This window comes from Acomys russatus, chromosome 14 (assembly GCF_903995435.1).
Source record: "Acomys russatus chromosome 14, mAcoRus1.1, whole genome shotgun sequence".
Lineage (NCBI taxonomy): Eukaryota > Metazoa > Chordata > Mammalia > Rodentia > Muridae > Acomys > Acomys russatus.
Genome location: NC_067150.1, coordinates 35,770,854 through 35,796,989, shown reverse-complemented (window position 1 = coordinate 35,796,989; position 26,136 = coordinate 35,770,854). Strand labels below are relative to the sequence as shown.

The following is a 26,136-nucleotide window of genomic DNA, read 5'->3' as shown; positions in this document are numbered from 1 at the left end:
GTTGGATCCCCTGGTTACAGTCAGTTGTGAGCTGTCTCAAAGTGACTGACCAAACTCAGGTCCTTTGGATGAATAGGAAGTACCTTAACCAAGGAGCCATCTCTCCAGCACCCTAGTCTTTTGTTGTTTGTTTGTTTGTTTGTTTTTGAGACATGCCTAGAACTAAATATGTAGCTGAGGATGACCTTGAACTCTTGATTTCCTGCCTCTACCTCCCAAGTTGTACAGTCAGAGGCACGTACCACTTAAAGGAAAAAAAGTTCTTTTCTTTTCCTTTCTCTTTTCTTTTTTTTCCCAGGGTTTCTCTGTGTAACAGACCTGGCTGTCCTAGACTCGCTTTGTAGACCAGGTTGGCCTTGAACTCCACCTGCCTCTGCCTCCTGAGTGCTGGAATTAAAAGCGTGTGCCAGCACTCCTGGCTAAATTACTGTCCTTTTGTCGTTTGTTTGCTTGCTTTAAGATGGGGGTCTCCGATGTAGACCAGGCTGGCCTGAGTGCTGGGATTAAAGGTGTGAACCACCACATGCTTGACCTCAGCTTTCTGTTTTTACCTTTTTCAGTCCTGGAGACTCCATGGTTCTTACACCTTCTGTTCATTTTTAAATTGTGTTCTCTTTTCACTATTAAATTGTAAAAATTCTTTACAGGGCTGATTGAATTCAAGGCCAAACTGGACTGCCCAGTGAATTCTAGGACAGCCTAGGCTACAGAGTGAGACCCTGTCTCCAAATTCCTTTCCCTCCTTACTACCTAATTCAAGGTCATAAGGATAATGGCTTTGTTGTTGTTTTCTTAAAAGTTTTAGCTCTTGTGTTTAGGTCTTTTTTTGGTTATGCGTTCATTTATTTATTGTAGGCTTTTCTTTCTTTCTTTCTTTAAAAGATTTATTTGTTTATTATGTATACAGTGTTTTTGCCTGCATGTACTCCTGCATGCCAGAAGAGGACACCAGATTTCGTTAAATGGTTGTGAGCCGCCATGTGGTTGCTGGGAATTGAGCTCAGGACCTCTGGAAGAGCAGTCAGTGCTCTTAACCTTTGAGTCATCTCTCCAGCCCTATTTATTTATTTTTTGTTTTTGTTTTTTGAAACAAGGTTTCTCTGTGTAACAGCCCTGGCAGTCCTGGACTCACTTTGTAGACCATACTGCCTTGGAATTTAGAGACTCACCTGCCTCAGCTTCCAAGTGCTGGGATTAAAAACGTGTGCCACCATGCCCAGCTGTAGGCTTTCCTTTACGAAATAAGGGTCCTGGTTCATTCCTTGGGATATAAATAACCCTCTGTCAAAGTACTATTTGTTACAAAGACTGTTCTTTTTTTTTTTAAAGTATTTATTTATTATCATGCATACAGTGCTGAAAAGGACATCAGATCACATTATAGATGGTTGTGAGCCACCATGTGGTTGCTGGGAATTGAACTCATGACCTCTGGAAGAGCAATCGGTGCTCTTAACTGCTGAGCCATCTCTCCAACTCCACAAAGACTGTTCTTTAATTATTTGCTCTTGTCAAAAGCAAATTGACCAGCTTGGTTGTGGTGGTCCATCAATGCCTGTAATCCCAGCACTTGGGAGGCAGAGGCAGTTGGATCTCTGTGAGTTCAAAGCTAGCCTGATCTACAGGCAAGTCCAGGACAGTCAGGCTACACAGAGAAATCCTGTCTCAAAAAACAATTAATAATTAATTATTTAACCGACCATAACATAAGGGTTTAATTCTAGACTTTGAATTCTGTTATTAACTCTTACACCTGTCCTGATGCTGGTGTCACATTAGCTTACAGTATTATGCCTTTGTAGACTTTTGAAATCATCAAATGTGAGTTGGGACTGTAAAGATGACTTAGCAGTTAGAGCCCTGTTGCTCGCTCTTCCAAAGGACCAGAGTTAGGTTCCCAGCACTCATGTTGGGTGGCTCACAACTACCTCTAACTCCAGACCCAGGGTGTTTGGCATCCTTTCTAGACTGTGGGCAATGTACTTACATGTATAAACACATACACATAATTAAAACTTCTTAAACCAATAATTTGAAATGTAAATACCCATTAACAAAATAGACACAGAGAGGAGGAATATTCAAAGAACATGGATTTCATCTATAATGCAGGATCAGATCAGGCTGTCAGTTTCTTTGAAAATAATATATAGAAACCAGATAGATGTTGTGTTTAATGTGTAGTTGTTTGCTTTTTAAGTTCTTAGAATTCATCAACCTGGGCCTCCTTTGGTTACAGATCTTTCCTTTTTCCAGTGATGTTTTCACTGTGTACATCATTTTTTGCTAAAGCCTATAGCACTTGATATTTCCAAAAGGTCTCCCATCTAAGTCCTAACAGTTGTGCACATCTTTTAAATGTTGATTCAATCAACTGCTGCCTCCAGTTTTAGACTGTTAATTGCTCATATGTGGAAGTGAAATTGATGTTTGCTTATACATGATTCTTGTGCTCTGCAGCTTTGTTGTTTGGTGTGTTCCTTGGGCTTTCTTAGAAAAAGAGATCATGCTATGTGCAAACAGATGTTTTAGTCTTTTTCCATCCTGGGTGTGTTACTTCTTTTTCCTGCCTAATTATGCTGGCAAGATTTTTGTTGGCTGAACCTGTGTTGAGTAGAAGTGGCAAGAGTGCATCCTCCTTCCTGGTGTGAGGAGGCAGCTTTGTAAGACTTCACTATTAAGATGAGACTGGATTCTTAGAGATGCCTTTTCTTGGGTTTAGGAAGTTTTTCTCTGCTCTGGTTTGCTGTTTTTTTGTTTATTTGTTTTTTGTTTGGTTTTGGTTTTGTCTTAACTCTTGAGAGTTACAAACTTGTGCTTCATCCGTCCTTGATTGTCTTTGAGGCCTAGGATAGTTTTAGTTAGTAAATGCAGTGAAAGAATCTTGATCAAAAACTAGTCTGAGCAGCTTACACCAGGGTAGAAATCTGTCTGCCTGTAGAATCTCAGAAAGGTGTAAGCCTCAGGTATTACAGGACTGAGTGTTCCCAGGGCCCATCTCTTATCCATCAACACCCTTAGTGCCCAGTATGTTCATTCACACTGCAGAAAACTGGCATTCTCTTTCTTAGGAGCTGCTACCAGAGCAAGAGGCTGACTCTCAGTTGTGTGGTTTGCTTTTCCAGTGCTGTGTTCTTACCAGAGAAGTGCGCTCACTGCACCCTGAAGTAAGGAATAATTGATTATGCCTGAGTAGAAGCTGAAAGTGGCTGGTTATAGAGTGTAACTGAATTTTTAAAAACTGGCTCATAGTCATTGTAGAATATAATCTTTTTTTGTTTTGTTTTTTTGTTTTTGTTTTTCAAGACAGGGTTTCTCTGTGTAGCCTTGGCTGTCCTGGACTCGCCTTGTAGACCAGGCTGGCCTTAAACTCCCAGTGATCCGCCTGCCTCTGCCTCCCAAGTGCTGGGATTAAAGGCGGGAGCCACCACCGCCCGGCTGTAGATTATACTCTTTTATTAAGTTATCCTACCCTTTTATGTTATCAAAACTTTGCTTATCTTGCATAATTTGGAAAAATTTAGACCTAACTAAAGCTCATCGGCTAAGTATTCAGTAGAGACTAAGGTAGTATTGAGTGTTTGGTGGCAGCACTGCTCCAGGAACAAGATGGAGCAGAGCAGCCCAGAGGCCCTTCCCCCGAGAAGCCTGTTGATCTTTCATTTCCTAATAATTTGCAAAGCAAGTTTTTTTGTTTTATTTTGAGGCTGGGTCTCACTATGTAGACCTGACCTGACCTGGCCCGGAATTCCCAGAGATTTTTCTGCCTCCTGGGTTCTACCCTGCCATACTCTCCTCCAGCGAACCGTGGGGGTTCACAGACTGGACAGGGTTTGTATACCTAGAGCCCTCTCCCAGCACCCTGAGAGCACTACGGATAGATAAGGAACTACAACTATTTCTGTGTTTACGAGTTTGGCCATGGTGAGGAACTATTTCTAGTTAGATTGGGAACATTTTTCCTGCATTTTGGAAAGGGGTGGGAACATGTACCCGTGTCTTGTCTTGTCTTTTTTCTTTTTCTTTCTTTCTTTCTTTGATTTTTGATTCATGTAACTTTATGTGAGCTCTATGGATTGAACTTGGGTTGTCAAGGTTTGAGACGAGCGCTTTTAGCCACTGGGCCATCTTGCAAGGAATTCTTAAGTGCAAGCAAGCAGTGTTTGGTTTTATCTTAAGTCATGGTAAAGAATGCAGCTGCTGATGACATGTTTCATTTGGTGCTTTGTCTTGAGTTTGTCTGGAACCAGTAATCTTGCCCACTTTTTCCTGAGTGCCATGAGTGTCACTGTAGTAGAAAAGACAAGTCATGCAGTGTGTGACTTATTATGGAGGTAATTTTAATACTTCAGACTGTCTGAAAGGGTCTTGAGGCCTATTGTATTCACATCCTTCTAAAATGAAATTCATTGTATGTGTGCACATGCATGTCATGGTATGATATGAAGTATTTTATGTGCCTGGCCCTTTAAATGACCCAACGCCCTTCAGTGTCACTTGGTTCTTGGACTTCTGGGAACAAGAGAGTATATAAAAAGCCGCCAGAGACTGAGAGCTGTGGGAGAGGAGGAGGAGGAGAGAGTAGTAAGAGGAGTAGGCAGGGGTAGGTTCCAGGAGACAGGAAAGTCGGGTCAGAGAGCTGGTGCAAGAAGAAAGGAGATTGAGTAGGGCTAGAGAGAAGAGATGAGACTGAGCAGAGTGAGGATAAGAGACAGTTGAAAGTTTGAGCTAGCCGAGGTCTCGAGAAGGGAAGGCAGGTGAGCCTTTTTTAGGCAGGGTTTTTCTATATAGCCTGGAATTTGCTATATAGGCTAGACCAGGTTGCTCTCGAACTCAGATCTGCCTGCCTCTGTCTCCTGAGTGCTGAGATGAAAGGCATGTACCACTTTTAGCTGGCTACACCGTTGAAACATCAGATTAAATACTAACCTACACAAACTGGGAGAAGTTAAAACATGCTTTAATAGACTTCTTAAAGGCATGTCTGCTGAGCACAAGCTTACTCAGCAGCGTGATTTACCACAGGAATGTGCAATCACATAACAGTTCCAGGCAAGGTAGTTCTGCTTAGAATACAAACTTGATGATCCAGATAGAGAGAGACTGTGAAGACACTATGTTCTGCTTGCCCAAGTGCCAGGGATATATAAAAACCAGAGCGTTACAGAGAAGCGAGCGGCGAATGTCAAGTAGAATGTGCAAAGCCTTTCTCTCCTCACTTTGCTCTAATAGTGCCAGCTAAGAGTGGCTCTAAACCCGTAGTGCCTGTGAGGCCCACAACTGCATTTAAATGAGGTGTGTTAAAGCAGCAGCTCAGAAGCTGGTCGCAGAATGCCCTTGCCAGTCAGGCCTGCCAGGATGCCTAGGAGCAGTAGGGAGGTTAGCAGCAGTGCCGCCTGCCTTTTCACTTCTATTTGCTACGCCCTGAATTTGAACATTTTTCAGAAAGCTTAAGTCCAGTGTATTAAATTGTTACAGAAATTGAATAAAAAGCTTTCATTGGTTGTTTTCCTTTTCTCTTTCTGTAAACTTTGCCTCTATTTCCTTTTATAGTCCCAACAGTCATCTAGCCTAACGTCTCACAAAATGTATCTGGGTGGTTGAAACAAGTATTTAGATTTTATGTACCTTTGCTTGTATCGTTGTTGTTGGGTTGGTTTCTCTGTTTTTTTGTTTTTGTTGTTGGTTTTTTTTTTGTTTGTTTGTTTGTTTTAAATTGGCTGGAGAGACAGCTGTGGGTGCTAGGAACCAAACTCTTAATTTTTGGTTGTGAACCTAGCCTTTAGCAGCTGAGCCATCTCTCCAGCCCTCCCTGTTGTTTTTAATGGTATTTTCTCTGATTATTTATATAGAAAATAATTAGTTGAGTCTTCAATTTTCTCTGTTAAGCTGGACCAGATAATAACGATGCCGTTCTCTTCCTTCGACTCTTACCTTCAGTGAGCATGATCCAGCAGTAGCCCCTTAGGAAAGACAGCCTTCCGTTGCTGTTTCTTTTGGCAGTAGCCTTGCCTTTCTTGTCACTAACCTTTGGCTTAGAAAAGACTAAATAAGAACTCTTTAAGTCTTAATCGCTGCATCATGAGTTTGTAGATTTATCTCAGTAACACCATGACAGCTAGAAATACCTGGCACTGAGAGGTGAGGTGAAGACAGTGTAGAGTGCTGGTGCATGACAGTGAACTGGCTTGCCCAGATGGGATTTCTCCACCATGTGTCTGCTGAGGAGGAATTCTTACTTCTGGTGTGGGCGTAGCGTGGTGGTGGAATGCTTACCTGGCACACATAAAACCTTAGTTTGATTTGTTGGTTGAAAACAAAAGTGTAAAAAGGTACACATCAGATCAGAAGGCCAAGATCATCTTTGTCTACATAAGGAGTTTCAGGCCATTTTGATCTAGAGATAAAATTAAGAAAAAAAAATTCTTGCGTAAACCCTAGTTTATTTTATTTTGATTTTTTTGTTTGTTTGTTTGTTTGTTTGTTTTTAGACAGTGTTTCTCTGTGTAGCTTTGGCTGTCCTGAACTCGCTTTGGAGACCAGGCTGGCCTTGAACTCACAGCGATCCGCCTGCTTCTGCCTCCTGAGTGCGGGGATCAAAGGCATGCATCACCACGCCCAGCAAACCCTAGTTTTTGTTGGTGGTGGTTTGTTTTGTTTTGTTTTTTGTTTTTCGAGACAGAGCTTCTCTGTGTAGCCTTGGCTATCTTCGACTCGCATGGTAGACCAGGCTGCACACTCTAGTTTTTAGTTACATATTTTGTGATATTGATGTGTGTTTGTGTGTTTTTATATGTGCATGCATATTAGCAAGATAGCAATAGAATGCTTGCCACATAAACAATGAAGCTCTGAGTTTGATCTAGCACCCACATAAACAGCCAGATGTGACTGATGTTTGTAATCACAGTGTTAGGGTTACCACTCTAACCGAATTGGCAAGCATAAAGTCCCAATGAAAAACCCTGTCCCAACACAGGGTGAACAGCTCCTGAGGGACAGCACCTATGGTTGACCCCTGGCCTCCACACAAACATACTCACACACAAAAGCTATGTGTTTTACTACTTAACTAGACTAGTGATTAATAATCATTTAGATTTGCTAGGGTTTTAGGCAGTGCTTGGGATCTAACCTAAGGCCTCATACATGCTAGACGGGTGCTCTATTGCCAAACTGTTTCCATAGTGCCTATAATCATTTAGAAATTTTTAAAAATGTTGTATGAAAATAACATTTTAAAATGTATTTTATTACCTTTCAAAGAATTAGTTTTTATTATGGCATTTAAATATATTTTCTATATATGAGTATTTTTTTTCTGCATGTATATAAATGCACGTTGTGCATACAGTGCTCACAGTGGCCAGAAGAGGGATTTGGAGCGCCTGGAACTGGAATTACAGATAGTCATGAGCTGCCGTGTGGGTACTGGGAACTGAGCCCAGGTCCTCCTCACGACTAGCCAATGCTCTAACCACTGAGCCATTTCTTCAGCCCCTGAAAATAATGTTTTTATTTCATGTACTTTGATTATGCATTTTTGAATACACTTCATGCAAATGGGGGCTAGAAAAATGGCTCAGTGATTAAGAACACTCATTGTGGCTCACAACCACCTGTAACTCTGGTTTTAGAAGATTTGGCATTCTTTTCTGGTTTCCTCAAGCTCCAAGCATTTACTTGTATACAAATATATATATATAGGCAAAAAACCCATACATATAAAATAAAAATAACTTTCAAAAATTAAAATAAGCTTTTATAAGGAATATTCCATAAAATTCTTAGGTAAAACTGTCACTAACCAGGCGGTGATGATGCATCCTTTTAATCCCAACATTCCAGAGGCAGAGGCAGGCAGATTGCTGAGCTCAAAGCCAGCCTGGTCTACAGAGTGAATTCCAGGATGGCCCAGGCTACACAGAGAAACTCTGTCTCCAAAACAAACATTAAAAAAACCTGTTACTAGTGATGTCTGTGTTTGCCACCCACATATATGTATAGCTGTGTATGAAGAATGGTAAATGGTTTAGTACTATTTAGCCTGTGAATTACTGCCATGTTAACATTTTTGAGAACTTTCACAGTGAGCACCCTTGGATGTAGAGTCTCCTCTCTCTTCACACACTGATTCCTATGGGTATACAATTCCTTCCTTAATTGTGTTAGTGTAATGCAGTGGTAATGATCATCCACTGTTGAAATTGATTCTTTTTGTTCGTTTGTTTGTTTGTCTGTTTTGTTTTTCGAGACAGGATTTCTCTGTGTAGCCCTGGCTGTCCTGGATTCCCTTTGTAGACCAGGCTGGCCTCGGACTAACAGTGATCTGCCTGCCTCTGCCTCCTGAGTGCTGGGATTAAAGGCGTGCGCCACCACGCTCGGCTGAAATTGATTCTTGCCTTGAACTTTCTGTTTTTGTTTTTAATCTATGAAATGGCAATAAAAATCTGGTATAAATTCCTGGTATCTAATAATCCCTTAAAAAGTATTCACTTTTAGTGCTTCCAACCCTTCCAGAGGACCTGAGTTCTGTCCCCAGCACCCATGTCTGGCTGCTCACAACTACTTGAAGCTCCATATCCAAGGGTTTTAATATCCTATATTGGTCTCTTTGGGTACCTGAACACACATGGCAAATTCATTCTCCCTCTCCCTCTCCCCCTTCTGAGTGCTGGGATTAAAGGCGTAAGCCACCACGTCAGGCTTACTTTTTGGTTTCTTTAAAAACAGAGAAATAGGGGCTGGAGAGATGGCTCAGAGGTTAAGAGCACTCATTGCTGTTCTTCCAAAGGTCCTGATTTCAAGTGTCAGCAACCATGTCGTGGCTTGTAATCACTCATATAAGGAGATCTGGTGCCCTCTTCTGGCATGTAGGCGTACATGCAGACAGAACACTGTGTACATAGTAAATAAATAAATCTTAAAAATAGGGAAATATAGCTGGGTGTGGTGGTGCATACCTTTACTCCCTGCACTCAAGGAGGCAGAGGCCAGCCTGATCTACAAAGTGAGTCTAGGACAGCCAAGGCTACACAAAGAAACCCTGTTTCAAAAAACAAAACCCAGCTGGATGTGGTGGTGCACGCATTTAATCCCAGCACTGGGAGGCAGAGGCAGGCGGATCAATGTGAGTTAGAGGCCAGCCTGGTCTACAAAGTGAGTCCAGGACAGCCAAGGCTACACAGAGAAACCCTGTCTCGGAAAAAGCAAACAAACAGGAAAAACAAAACCCCAGAGATATGTTATGGAAATATGTTTTTGTTTTAATCCCAGGTGTGGGATATGGGCCTGCTTCAGAGTGACCACATCAGCTGACTATGATTTGCCTTGGACTCCAGCAGGGGTGTGATTTTTGCTAGCTGAGGATAGTTTATGTTTGGAATTCTGGGAATTCTTCAGCGTGTATATAGATGCTAGAACCCTGAGAGAGATGGCTGCTGCTGCTGCTGGTTTCTGCTGCTGTTGCTATCGCTGGGTTGCTGGTTGCTGGCTGGAACTTCCCCTAATCAACAAGAAGTAGTCTTATGATATTTATGCCCCCTTTCCGCTTTAACCTTCTTTCTCTCCTACCTAGAGTTGGGGTTTTAGAAGGGATAGGTAAGGAACTTCCCCTAATCAACAAGAGGCAGTCTAACTCTATTTATGCCCCCTTTCCCCTTTAACCTTCTTTCTCTCCTACATAGAGTTGGGAGTTTGGAAGGGATAGGTGTGGTATAGGGAGATCGGGGAAAAAGAACTCAATAAAGTAGCCAAAAAGTCTGGCTACGTGTTTTGGCATGGGGGAAAAGACGTAGTAGTTGTGTTGTTGTGTTGTGAGGAATACCCTCTTTGCAGGCGCACAGGCTCAGTTAGGCTCATCTCGCCTCATTCACACTTGGTTTCTGCAGTGTCTTATTTTATGGCGCCTGTGCCTTTCTTTGGCAGTATTGTACTAAGTCATCTCTTTGCTTTTGTGATTTCCTCTCTATCTTGCATACGGCTGTCATTTACAGCCTTAGAGCAGATCTTCCCAGTTTCAACCGTTAATAACACCCTACTGCATTTGTGAAATCCTTACTCCCTTAGCTTTCCATTTCAACATGCTGCCATGATTATGCTGCTGTCGGGTGGTGTAAGCACAGGCTGCATTCTACTGCCCTGCCCCTCCCTGGCTGCTGAAGGGGAGCATTTGCTTCACTTGGACTCCTTCCCATATTTCTGTAGAAATCCCGTCCGTTCTTTCAAGTCTAGAAAACTTCCTAAGTTACACAAAATTATAAAGTATATGTGTGGTCCATTACTCTAAACTCATGAGATGGCCTTGATGATGAAAATTCTCTTTGATTCATTCCCCCAGATTTAGACTTATCTAAAAAATCCACATCTCCCCCAGTCTTTGGGGAGGGGGACAGCAAAACTTGGGGGCAGTAGTTAGTATCTGTTTGTTCAGGGAAATCGTTGTTTAAATAGAAATTGGTGTTTAATGTGTTATGTACTTAGGAGTTAAATAATTAATCATAACTGGATAGGCTTTTTACATATTTGATTAGAATCTATTAGAACTGTCTCCTGTTCAGTGTAATTTGTTTTGTCTGTGTGTTTTTATTTTATTTTTAAGTGCATGCCATCAGTAGCCTTAAAAGAGGCTTCCTTGTTTGTCCTTTGTGGAAGGAAGTTACGATAGGTTTTTGAGATTGTATAACTGTGTTGCTGTGAGTTAGAGAAGAGTCTTCAGGCGGGGGCAGCGGTGGTCATGCCGTTAATCTCAGGACTCGGGTGGCAGAGGCAGAGGAACTGCAACTTTGAGTACAGCCTGAGGTCGAGGACTACACAGAGAAACCCTGTCTCAGAAAACAAAACCAAAAGCCAAATAAAAGGGAAAAAGAAAGAAAAGAAAAAGAAATCGTCTTCAGGAGCTGTAGTGACTGTATTATAGTCGTCTTCAGGAGCTGTAGTGACTGTATTATAGTCGTCTTCAGGAGCTGTAGTGACTGTATTATAGTCGTCTTCAGGAGCTGTAGTGACTGTATTATAGTCGTCTTCAGGAGCTGTAGTGACTGTATTATAGTCGTCTTCAGGAGCTGTAGTGACTGGTATTGTAGGCTAATAGGTTCTCAGCTGGAGACAAGTCCTGGTCTCTAAGAGACAACCATAGTACATAGGCTAATGAGCCAACTACCAGCTGCTAACTGGCTCATCCTGATTCTTGAGTATTTTGTGTTTTCTAACTACACTGAAAACAAACAAACAAACAAACAAACAAACAAAAAACCAAAGATACTAACCTCCAAAATGTCTGTCAGTAGAGGTTTTAATTTTTGAGATAGGGTCTTCCTGTGTAGCCCAGGCTGCTGGCTTTGAATTCATGATCCTCCTCCTAGCTTCCTGAATAATGGATTACACATGTATACTACCACATCTGGCCTGTGGTTTAAATGTATAATATTATTTTAAATTTTAAGTGGATTTAACTGGACTTGGTGGTGCATTCCTATAATCCTAGCATTCAGGATGCAAGTGGATCTATGTGAGTTCAAGGTCAGCTTGGCCTACTAAGTGAGCCAGGACAGCCGAGGCTACACAGAGAAACCCTGTCTTGAAAAACAAAACAAACAAAAAACAAAACAAAAAAAATTTAAGTGAATTTGTCTGTTGCAAAGGAATTAGGAAAAAAATATACCCATGGAAAAGTATGTCAGTCTTTTCTGGTAGTAACCTCACAGTGAAGAAGCACGGTGAAGATTAGGTAGTTAGACGATCAAAGCGCTACAATAAGGTGCCATGACATGTGACAAAGGGCACCTTTCACTGCTTCTTTGATGAGTTCATAGTCTCAGTGAAAACGTACGGAATTCACAAGTCAGATACGTTGAAGACATAGTACAAAAAAAACAAAAAACAAACAAACAAACAAACAAAAACTGGCCAGTGCTCTGGAGAATAACTGTTATGAAAAACAATTAACGATCAAGAAATTACCATAGTGAGCAGTGGTGGTACATGCCTTTATTCCCAGCACGAGTTCTAGGACACCCAGGGCTACACAAAGGAACCCTGTCTCAAAAACAAATGAATAAACAAAAAGCCAAACAAACAAAAAGAAACTACCATGTCAGATAAAAAGAAGTGGCTTATGCCGGGCGTGGTGGCACACGCCTTTAATCCCAGCACTCGGGAGGCAGAGGCAGGCGGATCGATGTGAGTTCGAGGCCAGCCTGGTCTACAAAGTGAGTCCAGGATGGCCAAGGCTACACAGAGAAACCCTGTCTCGAAAAACCAAAAAACAAACAAACAAAACAAAAGAAGTGGCTTATGATGTCCAGGCTTGGGTTTGGGAAAGTATGATCCAGAAAAAGTGCAGGACTTCATCAAGAATGCTAGTCTTTTACAAGAAGGCCAACAGAGCCAACTAAGCAGGGCTGGGGGCGAGGTGCTTGCGAAGACTGAAGCACCAGCCAAAGACCATGCATGAACTGGACCTAGGCTCCTACACAGATGTAGATGATGGGCAGCTTGGTCTTCATGTGGGTCCCCTAGTAAGGACTCTGTTGCATGCTTTTCAGTCATTTCCCCCTGGTGGGACTGTTTCGCCAGGTCACCGAGGAAGAGGATGCACCCAGTCCTGATGTGACTTGATGTGCTGAAGTGGGTTTGCGGGGGGGGGGCTCCCCTTTTCTGAGTGGTAGGGCAGGGGGTATGGGGGAAAAGGAGGGAGAGTGGGACCAGGAGGAGAGTAAAGTGAATAAATTAATTTTATTCAAGTTAAAAAGTTCTGTTCTGATGCTGGTTTCTTGGGTTGGTTGGTTCACTGGGGACACTTTGGGGATAGAACCAACTCCTTGACCAAAACCATGTGCTGTACTGTTTCCTGTTGTGTAGTCTAATAAAGATGCTAGAGTGCTAGAGGAAACAAAGTGGATGAGAGGTAGGTGTGTAGTGGATATAAACATGTTTTTGTTTTGATCCCAAGTGTGGGATGGGGAACAGCCTTGTGAGAGAACAGGTGATGTTTATCCACTAGAAGACAAACCACCTCATGCGGGGGCGTGTTTTTTGCCAGCTGAAACACATCTTAGTACAGACTCTAGAGGAGCTACATATATGGGCCCAAAACAGGAGGCGGGGCCTTGGGGGTCTTGGTATTGTTTGGCTGTTCGTCACTCCACATCCAGGCGCTCCCAGGGAACCACGCCGGAGAACACTTCGGGCTGCTGCTCTGGGCTCTGGCTGCTGTTTCAGTTCCAGCAGCAACTTTGGTTGAATTGCTGGTCTGCTGAAATCCTGCCAACTACGCCAGGGGAATCGCTCCCAGGAACTGAGTATAAAAAAATGTCTACTTCTGTTCCCATAAACCTCCTTTCTCTCCTATCTAGGGTAGATGGGTTGGAAAAGAGGTGTAAGAATTAAAGAACCCCAAATAAAGTAGGTTTCAAAAAGGTCGAAGCCTACAGGTAGGTATGTGGAAATTGCTATCTTTCTAACTTTTCTGGAAATTGTTTCAAAATTAATAGGCCTTTACAAATGAGCAAGACCTAGCTATAGTAGATGAGTGTGTTACACTTTCTGCCTCTGCCCCCTGAGGAAGTGTCGTTCGAATGGTGGAAGGAAGACAGTTATTACAGAGCAGGGCATGACACAGCCCATGAAAAGTCTGAACAAGATGTTATAGTTTGTTCAGAAGCAGAGAATAGATAGTAAAGATAGATGGGTGACTTTTCTTTTCCTTACCCAAGGGAGGTGGGATTTGAGAATGTTGAAAAACGGGCAAGATTTCCATAACCGTAGTTATGGGAAGGGAAAATATGTGCCGTAGCAGAGATCCCCAGCTCCGGGATCACACAGATACTTACTTCCTTACAAGCTTGTAGAAGGATTGGGGTGTACCTCAGTGGTAGGGTATTTTCATGTACAAGGCTACAGGTTAGCTCTCTAGCACTTAAAAAAAAAAAAAAAGTTGGCCACAAAGAGATGCACATGTTACTGCTGTCCTGTCACCATGAAAGCATGGGGCTTAGAAAGTAGAGTGTTCGGGGGAACATGGAGTATTGTTTAGAAAGGTGAATTAGGATATGACCATGAGTACCTTTTGTTGGCTTTTGGCCAGAATTGCATGTGGAAGGAATAAAGAGATTGAATCTGTATTTTAAGATGCATTTGGGAGCCAAAGAGCTGGCTCAGTATTTAAGAACACTTGTTGCTCTTGGAGAGGTCCTAAATTCAACTCCCATAATCCGCATGTCTGCTAACAACTATCTGTAATTCCAGTTCCGAGGGTTCCTGCTCCTTCTCCTGGCATCCTCAGGCACTTCATGCACTTGGTGCACATACATGCATTCAGGCAAAACCTTCCTACCCTTAAAAAATAAATAAATAATTCTGCTGGAGCACTGATTCCGTTCTGGAGGACTTCCAGCATACACATTAGAAGTGTAAAGTAGGAAGGGATTGTTAGAGACTCATATGGGCTGCTACCTTCTCTCCTTGGTAAATTAAGTTAGTGTTTCCTCTGGCTACTAACTTACCATGTAGAAGGGGTGGGATTGTCACACACATTGGACCATGAGGATGGTATTATATATACTCTTTTTTTTTTTTTTTTTTTTTTTTTTCAGACAGGGTTTCTCTGTGTAATCCTGGCTGTCTTGGAACTCATTCTGCAGACCAGGCTGGTCTTGGACTGAGAGATCTACCTGCCTCTGCTGTCATGAAAGTCATGTACTACCATGCCCGGCTGGTATTATATAAACTTAATGGGGGAGGGAATCATAGATATTTTTAGATATGTTGATTGAAAAGTCCTTTCATGATTTATATTCATGTGTATTTCTCTGTGTGTATGGTTTGGTATATGCTTTTGCTGTGTAACTCGTACTGGCTGTTTTTCAAGTAGAGATCCTCTTGTTTGAGCAAGTGATGGGGTATAACAGATGTGTGCCATGACTCTAGGCTCGCTCTCTTAAAAGAACAATTTTAGTAGATACAAGTTAAACGGTGCTTCATTGACTTCCTGTTGAAAGAAGTTCCGTAGTATCTCTTTTTAAAGTTGGTTACTGTGTGCTGAGTGGAGGCTGCTGCTCTTGAGTTATGACTGTCTTCTCAGTGTGTTCTTAACTGAGCATTCTTGAGTGACACTAGTGTCGTATATAAAGGTTTTGAATTTAACCAGTGGAAGAACTACCCTTACCACTTGAAATAGTACCAGTACATGAAGTTCTAACAGGCTCTGGTCACTTCACTTTTAAATACCATTACCTAAGTGGGTATCCAGCCCATATTCTTAAAGTAGCTTTATATCTAAAGTTATGTTTAAAATATTGCAGATTTCCCACAGTATTTTATTAATGAAAGCTTCTAATTATAAAGGCTTTTAAATTTTTTATATTTATTTATTTTGCATTTGGGGGCATATGCTTGCCACAACCTACCATGTTTGGGTGGGGTTGGGGTGGTAGTCAGAGGACAACTTTTGGAAGTCAGGTTTCTCCATTTCTCCATTGTATGACATTATGTTTGGCATCAAGTACCTTTATCTGCTGAGTCATCTTTCTGGCCCCAATTAGACAGATTTTTGTTTTTTATTGGAGGGTGTTTTTCTTCTATCTTAAAAAAAAAGATTTATTTATTTTTATGTTTATGAGTATTTTACTAGCAGGCATGTCTCCAGTCCCCATGGAGGCCAGAAGAGGTTGTTAGATCCCCTGGAGTTGGGGTTATAGATGATTGATAGCTACCATATAGGTGATGGGAAATGCAAGAGCAGCAAGTACAAGAGTACTTGTACTGAATACCACTGAGCCCCTGGTTCTTTGTCTATTTGTGTGTTTTTGAGGGTCTTGCTATGTAACCCTTCCTAGCCTCAGCCTTCTAAGTACTGGGATTAAAGCATGTATCACCACACCTGACAGGTTACATAAATTTGAAAGAATTTTACAGCCACTATAGAATGAGCTATAATTGACTAAGTTACTATATTTATTTGTTTGGTTTTATGTGTTTACTTATTTATTACCTACTTACAGATAGGGTCTCACTATGTAGCTGTGACTAGACGGTTGTGGACCAGTCTGTCCTTGAACTCAAAGATCTACCTGCCTTTGCGTCCTGAGTGTTGGGTTTAAAAGCACACAACTGGCTAAATTACTGCTTTTTAAATTAATTAACTGTGGTTTTTCAAGACAGGGTTTCTCTGTGTAGCCTTAGCTGTCCCAGACTCACTTTGTAGAACAGGCTGGCCTTGAACTCAAAGAGATCCACCTGCCTGTCTTCCTGAGTGTTGAAATTATAGATTTGAGCCACCATGTCCAGCTTTAATTGAATTTTTTAAAACTACATTTTTAAAAATTTATTTCATATGTGTCTATATGTGCTTGCTAGTGCCCTGGTGTGTGAGTGTAGGTTAGGAGACAATCTTCTGGAGTTGATTCTCTCTTGTATGTGGGTCCCAGGGATTGAACTCAGGTCATCAGGCGTGAAGGCAAGTGTCTTCCTTCACCTGCTGAGGCAGCTTACCAGTCCAAACTGCTGCTTTTAAAATAAAAGCTTTTCTTTCTTTTTTTTTTTTTTTTCTGACAAAACATTTAATTAACAAAAAATATTACAATAGCTGAGAAAATAATAATAATAATAATAACAACAATAAAAAGAAATCAGAAGTGGGAATCAGGGTAAAAAAAAATGCAGAGGCTTAAATTCCTAAGAGACCAGCACCCCTGCTGACCTGGCCTTAGCCCCAGCCCCTTCTGAGTTTTCCTTGGCTGCTGGCTTCTCATCTTCCCCGGTAAGACGAATGTTGTGCTTTTCCCGGAATTCATTGAGTTCTTTCCCCTTTGCCTGAGGCTGCTGTGACAGTGCCTCAATGAGCTTCTGTATCTGTTCCTTGTTACCCTCCAAAGCAGGCAGCACCTGTTTGACAGTCCTCTCACCAGCAGGCCTCCAACTATGCCGCAGCACTTGCTGGTTTCATCCACTTCCTTCAGAATGTCCCACTAGGCTGTGCTCATTCAGTTCCATCTCCAGCTCAGCTGCTTTGGCTGCCAAGCCCCTCTGTTCCTGCTGAAGGCAATTAAAGCCAGCAATTACCTGTTCTGCCAACACCACCCCGTTCCCCCTTCCCCTTGCTGCTCCCGCTGCTCTTGCCCACCTGACCGCCGCTGTCCACCATTTTCGCCACCTGCAAGCTTTTCGGCCTGCGCACTCCCCAGCTTTTCTTTAAAAAAAAAAAAAAAATAATAATAATAATAATAATCTCGGGCTGGAGAGATGGCTCAGTGGTTAAGAGTACCACCTGTTCTTCCAAAGGTCCTGAGTTCAATTTCTGGCAGCCACATGTGGCTGACAACCATCTGTAATGTGATCTGATGTCCACTTCTGGCCTACAGTTATACATGCAAGTAAATACTGTATCATAATAATAAATCAATAAATCTTTTTTAAAAATTAACCTCACTGGGCATGGTGTTAATCCCAACACTTGGGAGGCAGAGGAAGGTGGATTGCTGCAAGTTTGAGGCCAGCCTGATTCTACAAAGCGAGTCCAAGACAGCCAACGCTACACGGAGAAACCCTGTCTCAAAAAAAAAAAAATCCTTTTAAATTTTTGAACCACTTTCAGATGAGTCTAATTTGAAACGATTAAGGTGTTTTGTTTTGTTTCTTTAGTGTCTTATTTCTTTAGAAATTGTAAAATTACCAGGTGAGGTGATACACGCCTTTAATCCCAGCACTTGGGAGGCAGAGGCAGGCAGATCTCTGTGAGTTCGAGGCCAGCCTGGTCTACGAAGTGAGTCTAGAACAGCCAGGGCTACACAGATTAAACCCTGTCTTAGGAGATGGGAGAGAGAGGAGAGAGAGAAAAAATCAATTGTAAAATTAATTTATTTTTTATTTTAATTTTGTTTTACAACTTTTTGGAGACAGAGTTTCTTTGTGTAACCGAGCCATGGTTGTCCTGGACTGGTTTTGTAGACCAGACAGGCCTTGAACTCACTGAGCTCCACCTGCCTCTCCCTCCTGGGTGCTGGGATTAAAGGCCTGTGCCATCATGACCAGCCAAGAAATTGTAAAACTCTTTAAGCATGCTACTTCTTAGGTTTTCGGGTTTAGCAAATCCCTAATGTGGATAACAGTGCTTTAGTTTAGCAGATTAAATTTTCTAGTCTCAGGTAGGATCCATCTAACTATATAAATAAGACAGTAGTTCATTTACATTGTTGACAGGCAAAAAGAATATGTACTTTTACAAATAGTAAATATTTTAAATATTTTATGTCTGTGTGTGATGCATGTGTGTATATGTAGTGCCACTGTTGGCATGGAGGCTTCCACCTGGTCGATACAGGGTCTCCGTTGTTGGCTACTGCTGGTCTGGAACCTCAGGGGATTCTCCTGTCTCCATCTTCTGTCTTGCCTTAGGAATAGAGGAGCACTGAGATTACAAATCAGTACGACTGTGCTCAGCTTTTTGTGGGTTCTGGGGTTTGAATCTCAGGCTCTTACTTACTCTTATGTAGAACATGCTTTATCTTCTGTGCGGCTCCCCAGTCCCACATCATTTCTCGCTGAGGCTTCTAGTCCTCAGACATAGAAGCATAAGCACTGGTGATCTCGTGTTTGCTCTTGAGTCTTAGGAAATTAAACTGCTCAAGGTCAGATTTCTTTCCCACTTGCAACACAAATGGAATAGCATAAATCCACACCTTTAAATAGATGGGACTATTTGTGCTTCCTCTGATGGCATCTAATGTCAATCCCACTGCGGTTAAATAACTGCCCAGGGACACTGCATGCTAATAGGACAGGAAGTACATTTTGACCCTGGTCTTCTTGACTGTTACTATAAATGTAATGGAGCATTCTTGTCCGTTGGAAATTTATCACTACCAAAGTCTCACAGCTGTAACCCTGACTCTCTATGACTCTCTGCTCTCACTGCTTAGAGGTCATCCATTACTTTCTGTGGAGGATCTTTGGCTCTTACTGCTCCTCTCTCAGCCATCTTTGCTTCTTGAAATTTACAGCGTTCTGGGGTGGATGAGGCATTTCCACTAACGAGAGAGTTACTGCTTATCTTCTTTGAAGGGGGCAGGGCCTCTACCTGGTGGGCCTTGAATTCGGATATCTGCCTGCCTCTGCCTATTCACTATGTATTTATATTTCTTTTTGGAGGCGGGATAGTTCAGGTCAGAGTTTCTCTGTGTAGCCCTGGCTGCCTTGGAGCTCTCTATAGTCCAGGCTGGCCTCAAACTCAGAGATCCACTTGCCGCTGTCTCACCAGTGCTGGGATTAAAGGCGTGCACCACCATGTCAGCCCAACACAGATGCTTTTTCTTTCATTGTGGCCTTCTCTGAGGAGTGCCTACTCTTAGCACTCTCCACCCTATTCCCTTTAGACAAACTTCTCACTGAGCCTGAGAGAGGTTGGTGGCCAGCAAACTTCCTGTCTCTGTTCTTCCCACAACGCTAATGTTAGTGCTGTGTTTCGTTATGTACAGTTTTTTTACATGAGGTCTGGGGATTTGAACTCAGGCTCTCATGCTTGCAAGACAAGCTCTCTTTTTTTGTTTTTTTTTTTGTTTTGTTTTTGTTTTTCGAGACAGGGTCTCTCTGTCTAGCCTTGACTGTCCTGGACTCACTTTGTAGACCAGGCTGGCCTCGAACTCACAGCGATCCGTCTGCCTCTGCCTCCCGAGTGCTGGGATTAAAGGCGTGCACCACCACCGCCCAGCTAAGACAAGCTCTCTTAACCTGCTGAGGCACCACCTATTTTCACCTTCAAAGATAAAGCAGGAACTATAATTACCCATTTAATCTCTTACTGTACTTTTATATTATTAGCAATGTTTCTTATTAGATGAGATTATACATAGTATAATTGTTACTTCACACCTAAGGTAGGCGGGATAGAAGTAATCTTGGCTTTTTTGGGTTTTTAAAAACTGTTTTTATTTATTTTTAATTTGTTTTATTTTGAGACAGGATCTTACAGTGTAGCTTTGGATGGCCTGGAACTTGCTATGTAGATCAGACTGGCCCTCGAAATCATAGACATCTGTAAGAGACAGATCTTGTCTCTGCCTCCCTAGTGCTGAGGCAGATTAATTTTGACTTTTTAAAGAAGACTGAAGCTGATGTGGTTAGGGCTGTTAAGCACAGCATTTGGGAGGTTGAAGCATGAGAGTGGCTGTGGTGATGGTGATGTGGGTGATGGTGCCCGCCTTTAATCCCAGGCAGAGGCAGGTGGATCTCTGTGAGTTTAAGGACAGCTGGTCTGTGTAGTGAGTTCCAGGACAGCCAGGGCTATGTAGAAGACACTGTCTCAAACAAAAGAAAACAAAAGGCCAGTTTGTACTTACATAGTGAATACCTGGCTAGCCAAGTAAGACCTTGTCTCAGAACCAACACACTCCCCTGCAAACAAAACAAAACAAAACAAAAACACAAAAAACTAATACAGGGCTGGGCATGTAGTCCAGCAGCAGGATGGATGCTCCCTCTGCAGGCACAAGGCCCTGGCTTTGATCCCCAGCACTGAAAAAACGAAACTGATTCTGCACGTAGACTCAGCAGTTGGTCATGGGGAAGTTGTGAGAAGGGAAGAGGGGGGAAGCTGAAGGCTTTAAAGTCAGTTTGCAGTTCCCTAGATGTGGGTGGTGAGAGCTAAGGAAGTACAGAGTGACCTTCCTCTAATACCGTACTTCTTGCAGCTATGGGAGTTTGCAACAAGAAGTTCCCCGTCTTCAGCATGTTGCAAAAGATGGAGTGCTGGGGTTTTCGGTTGGTCTTTGAAGGTCACGGCAGTGTGGGACTGGCAGCTGCTGCTGAGACTCTGACAAGCACTGCCTACCTAGCCATTGCGCTTCATCAGCCTGTTCTGTTAGAGTCTGCTCATAAGACTGCAGCCCACAGCCGAAAAGTGTTACTGGGCAGAATTCCAAATCAGATCTCTCAGAAAACTCTGACCCATGGGTTTTTAGAGGCTCACTGTTCCCTCGTGAGAAGTCTGATTGTGATGCACATGTGGTGGTTTTAAGAACTGTCTGCTGGCTCTGGAGAGAGGGATGCATCTTTGAGTAGCAAAATGTCTTAAATTGATTTTCAGTAACTATTTTAGTCCGCACTTTGAACTCGTCTTAGGTAGCTGGTGCCATTACATCCTTGTGGTCGATAGCTTTCCATTTTTGTCCCTTACTTAATAGATTTATAAAAGCTTTCTGTCCATTATTATTTTGGTATGTATATTTGTTTCTTACTCTATTCAGTACTATACCTGGTAGGTTTTTAGTGGAAAAATAATTTGGAGAGCAGAAGATACTAACATGATAAGTCCTATGTTTCCTCAGGTTCAGCTTAACAGTCACCATATAGAGAGCCCTTTACAACCACCTTTGTTAAACAGCCTACACATAATTTTTAAAAAGCAAAATAAAAATGATGCTGGGCCTCGTAGCATGTGCCTTTTATCCCAGCAATCTGGAGGCAGAGGCAGGTGGATCTCTGAGCCCAGCCTGATCTACAGAGCAAGTTCCAGGATCTGCAGGGCTACACAGAGAGAAAATGTCTTTTAAGGATGCTTTTTATAGGATATCAGTAATTAATCATGGTTTGAGATTTTGTAATCAGTCAAGTTATATAACAAGAATATAGACTTGAGTGCATAAATAAAAAATCATTAGGACAAGGCAAACGTCAAATTGTAGTTGGATTGGTATTTAATAGTATCTAAAACATCTAGATCCTGTTATGTGTAATGCTGACATTAAAAATAACAAGGACAGTCTGATCAAATTAGGTGCATCACCTGTGTTACATTGGTACCACGAGACATCTTTATAATCACTCCACTAAGTAGAGGTCACTAGGACAAAGTGAATTGATTGTTAAACAAACAGTGGTAGTATATGCATATATTTGTTTTAGATGTTAACATTTCATTTTTGGTAAAAAGAAATAGTAGCTTAATACAATTAGAAAATTAAGTACAATTTTCACAAACTGGTTTAATGAATATATTTGTTAGGTCTGGATATTTAAAGTTATTATTGTTAACATTTTTGTCTTGGATTAATTACCTAATAAAAAAAATTTTTTTAAATCTAAAGTAGGTTTCTGCCCAGCACATTGACACTGCCTTTCTATTGTGATTGTGTGACTATGGCTGTGCATGTTTCTGTGCTGCTTGATGCAGCCTTTTACCTGACACCCTAAGGCGTATCTGTCCCTGTTAGCCTAAGGTCAAACTGTTGACTGTGTGGCTGCTTCTTTTCTATATGATGTTTATTTGAAGGAGAGAGATGGGAGACATTAGATTTTCATCTTTCATTTGTTGCTAGAACAAAATAATTCTGAAGCCTTCCCTGCTTTACATAAAGAACTGTAGCTGATGCAAAAAATGCATTCCTTCCTCTCCTAGTTTGAAGTATTTTTGAGTATTATTGACCAGAAATTATAAATTTATTTTCATGTTCATATTATTTATGTTACTTTGTATAGTGAATTCAGTGCACTTAAATTATCAGTAATTTATGTCTTAATTATTGTACTTTGATCATTTGTAGGCGAAACCTAACCAAACTATCCCTGATCTTCAGCCACATGCTGGCAGAACTGAAAGGCATCTTTCCAAGCGGACTCTTCCAAGGAGACACTTTTCGGATAACTAAAGCAGATGCTGCAGAATTTTGGAGAAAAGCTTTTGGGGAAAAGTAAGTCTCTAAATGATGAATCTTAACCATGAAAAGCTAAAGCTTATATTAGAAGATATTTGTTTAGAATTTTAAATTTTGAAATATATAAAACAGTGGGTCAGCAAGGTGGCTCAGCAGGAAGTGCTTACCGCACAAACCTGAGGATCTGAGCTTGATCCCTGGAACCTGTGTAAAGATGGAGGGAGAGAACTGATTGTACAAAGTTCGTCCGCTATTTACATCTGCACCAGGGCACTTGTACTCTGCACTCATACAAACACACACCACCAACAGCAGTAATAACAATAATAGTTTTCAAAATTCTTTTATTATTATTATTTGTTGTTGTTGTTTTTCAAGACAGTTTTTCTGTGTAACAGCCCTGGCTGTCACAGAGTTCCCTTTGTAGACTAGGCTGGACTTGAACTCACAGAGATAGCCTGCCTCTGTTTCCAAGTGCTAGGATTAAAGGCATGCGCCACCACTCCCAGCCAATTAAAAAAAAAGGCCAGGGATGATGGTGCATAGCTGTAATCCCAGCACTTGGGAGATGAAGTAGAAAGATGAGAATTAACTATCCTGGGCAGTATGAGATACCCCCCCCCCAAAAAAAAGCAAAATAAATAAAGATATTTAAAACATAGTAAAATTGTCAGATAGTAGTGGTATATACCTTTAATTCCAGGGAGGCAGAGGCAGTCTACCGAGTGAGTTCAGGACAGCCAGGGCTTACAGAGAGACCCTGTCTCGACAAAACCATAGAAACAAAACAACATGGACAATCTTTGGGAAAATGTGCATGTGTTTACTTCATTTTGAGGCAGGGTTTCCCTGTGTAGCCCTGGCTGTCCTGGAACTCAGTCTGTAGACTGCCTCTGTCTTCTCAAATGCTGAGGTTAAAGGTGAGTGCCACTGTGCCCAGCCTTCTCTAATTTAAAAGCTTTTTATTGATTCTTTGTGAATTTCACATCATGTACACCAGTTTCACTCAACTTCCCATGTCTTTGTATCTGCTCTTTGTCCTTGCAGTTTTACCCCCAAAAGAAAAAAAATCTCACCTTGGAAGCTGTAGTGTGTCACACAGTATACCCTTCTGTCTGTACATCTTTCCTTGCAACTGTTTATTACAGTGAGTCATTAGCTTGCTTTGAGGCCTCTGGCTTCTGCCACACTATGAATACTGGGTCCTCACTGTTACTTCTCTAGGCCAATTCTCTCACTCTCCTGACTGGACCTAGCCCGCCTGCCTGCCACAGGTGGCAAAAGGCAGGGGAGCCATCTTTCTCACCCACAACACCCCGCCACCCTACCAGGGCTGTCCCTATTGCACTGCCTAGGTGTGGTGGCACAGCCATTGAGGGGTGGGGCCAGCTCTGCACAGCCCTTGGCCCCAGGCTGCAGCCCAGAGCAAGGAATGCAGAGTCCTCAGTGGCCTTTGATGGTGATATGAGCCGTGGCTATCGACACAGATCCGTGCTGCGGCAGGGCAGCTGTGGTGTGTCCCACAGTACACCCTTTTGTCTGCACATCTTTCCTTGCAAATGTTCATCACAATGAGTCATTGGTCTGCTTCAGGCCTCTGGTTTCTGCTACACTATCAACACTGGGTCCTCACTGGGACCCCTCTAGGCTATCCCACTGTTACCCTTTGTCATGGAGATCCTGCACCTTTGGATCTGCTGGGTCAGCCCCTTCATGTGCTCTGGCAGTTCCTGGATGGGATAGATGTTGGGGTGGGCCATCTCAAAGTCCTGGATCTGGGCCTGGGTGGTGGGAGAGTTGCTCAGCCTGTTAGGTCACCCAGGGCCACAGCTCTCCTGAGTGCTTCAGCTCTCATAACCTCAGTGGCAGTACCAGCTGGGACTTGACCATGACCTCAGGTGGCATAGCAGGCTACTCACACCAGGCTATTCCTCTCTACCCTCATGTCTCCAGCTCTGCCTGTTTTCTTGGTGTTCAAACCATTCTGCTTCTTTTTTTCTTCTGTCTCTCCACCACATACTTGCATATTGTACTGGCTCCACCTGCAGGTGGACCTTTGGGTGTTTTTCTGCTTTCTCCAATATTTAAATAAAACTGCAATTTAGATGAAGTCCATGTTCTTTCCTTGTGTAATCTTCCTTTTCTCTCCTTGTCTATTCTGTTAATGGGGATTTATATTACAAATTATTGGTTTAAAATTTTTGAACTGCGTATATATGGATGTATTTGTACATATGTGTGCAGTGAGCACACAGGCCAGAGAGTGTAAGGTCTCCTGGAGCTAGAGTTGAGGTGGTGGTGTGCGTTGCTGGATGTGCGTGCTGTGAATTGAATTTGGTCTTAGTGAAGAGCAGTGCCTGGTGCTAATGCTGAGCCGCCTCTTCAGGCCACATCGCAAATCATTTGCTTTTGCAAACATTTTCATAAGTATTTTCATAAGCTAGACTTTCTCCATAATTACATAGCTAAGAATGTTATTGGTAGTCTTGGAGTTTGACTTTTTCCACTCTATAAAGTATTACCTAATTGCTTTTCAAATTGGTTTGTATGAATTTGCTTTTTTTTTCTGCTGTTACTTGCTCTGTAGACCAAGCTGACCGCAAACTTAGAGATTTACCTGTCTCTGCCTCCTGAGTGCTGGTAAGAGTTCCAGGATTGGTTCAGTATAGGGTGTGCCTAGAATGGTCCAGGCCCTGGGTTCAGTCCCTAGCAGTGGGAAAAAAACAAAAACAAAAAACAAACAAACAAAAAAAAACCCTACTACTTAAAAAAAAAAGTTAATGCTCAGCCAAGCATGGGAATTAGTACCTATAATTTCAGCACTTGGAAAGCAGAGGCAGGACGTTTGAGGCCAGACAGTATTACAAAAGTCTTGGACAACCCCGCCCCACCCCCCCCCCAAAAAAAAACAAGCAAACAAGCAAAAACCCCAATAAACAAAAAACCACTAATGTTTGAGCTAGAATTACAGAGATTATACTTCCTGTCTGATATGCAGAAGGCTTTGATTAGATTCCTAGCACCACAAAAATAAGAATAAAATTATACTGCATAATGTTATAGTACATAAATGTGGACTGATGGTGATTTTCAAAGCTTAGTTCAAAGCCAGGATAGATGACATAAATCTCCCAGCACTTGGGAGACAGAAGCTGGTGGAGTTCTATGAGTTCTAGGCCATCTTGGTCTACATAGTGAGAACCCCCCTTCTCGTAAGAAAAATGTGGCGTAGTAATCTGCACCTCTCCTCTCAGCATGGTCATTCAAGGCTGACCAGGGTCTCCATGGTAAAACTGTTAAAATGAGGCATGAACTCATCTATCTTACGTCTTCTAGAGCAGAGCAAACGCTGTAGAAAGGTGAGAAACAGATCAGTATGTGACATTTTTGGCCAGAGGATTGTAGAAAACCATCTCTTTTACACATTAGGAAGTTAACAAGCAACTCCTTTATTTCCTTTAATAATAGTAGTGTCTGGGCTGGAGAGATG

The 26,136-nt window shown here is 42.1% G+C and overlaps 1 protein-coding gene and 1 pseudogene across 1 annotated transcript in view; one reads left to right on the top strand and one right to left on the bottom strand.

Moving 5' to 3' along the window:
- Cbl (Cbl proto-oncogene) overlaps nt 1–26,136 on the top strand; it is a 76,191-nt gene that overhangs the window by 31,209 nt on the left and 18,846 nt on the right. The window contains exon 3 of the mRNA XM_051156276.1: nt 22,536–22,682. Coding sequence (XP_051012233.1) covers nt 22,536–22,682 — 147 coding nt within the window. The remainder of the gene's footprint in view (nt 1–22,535; nt 22,683–26,136) is intronic.
- Nucleotides 16,622–17,143, bottom strand: LOC127198359 (prefoldin subunit 2-like; annotated as a pseudogene).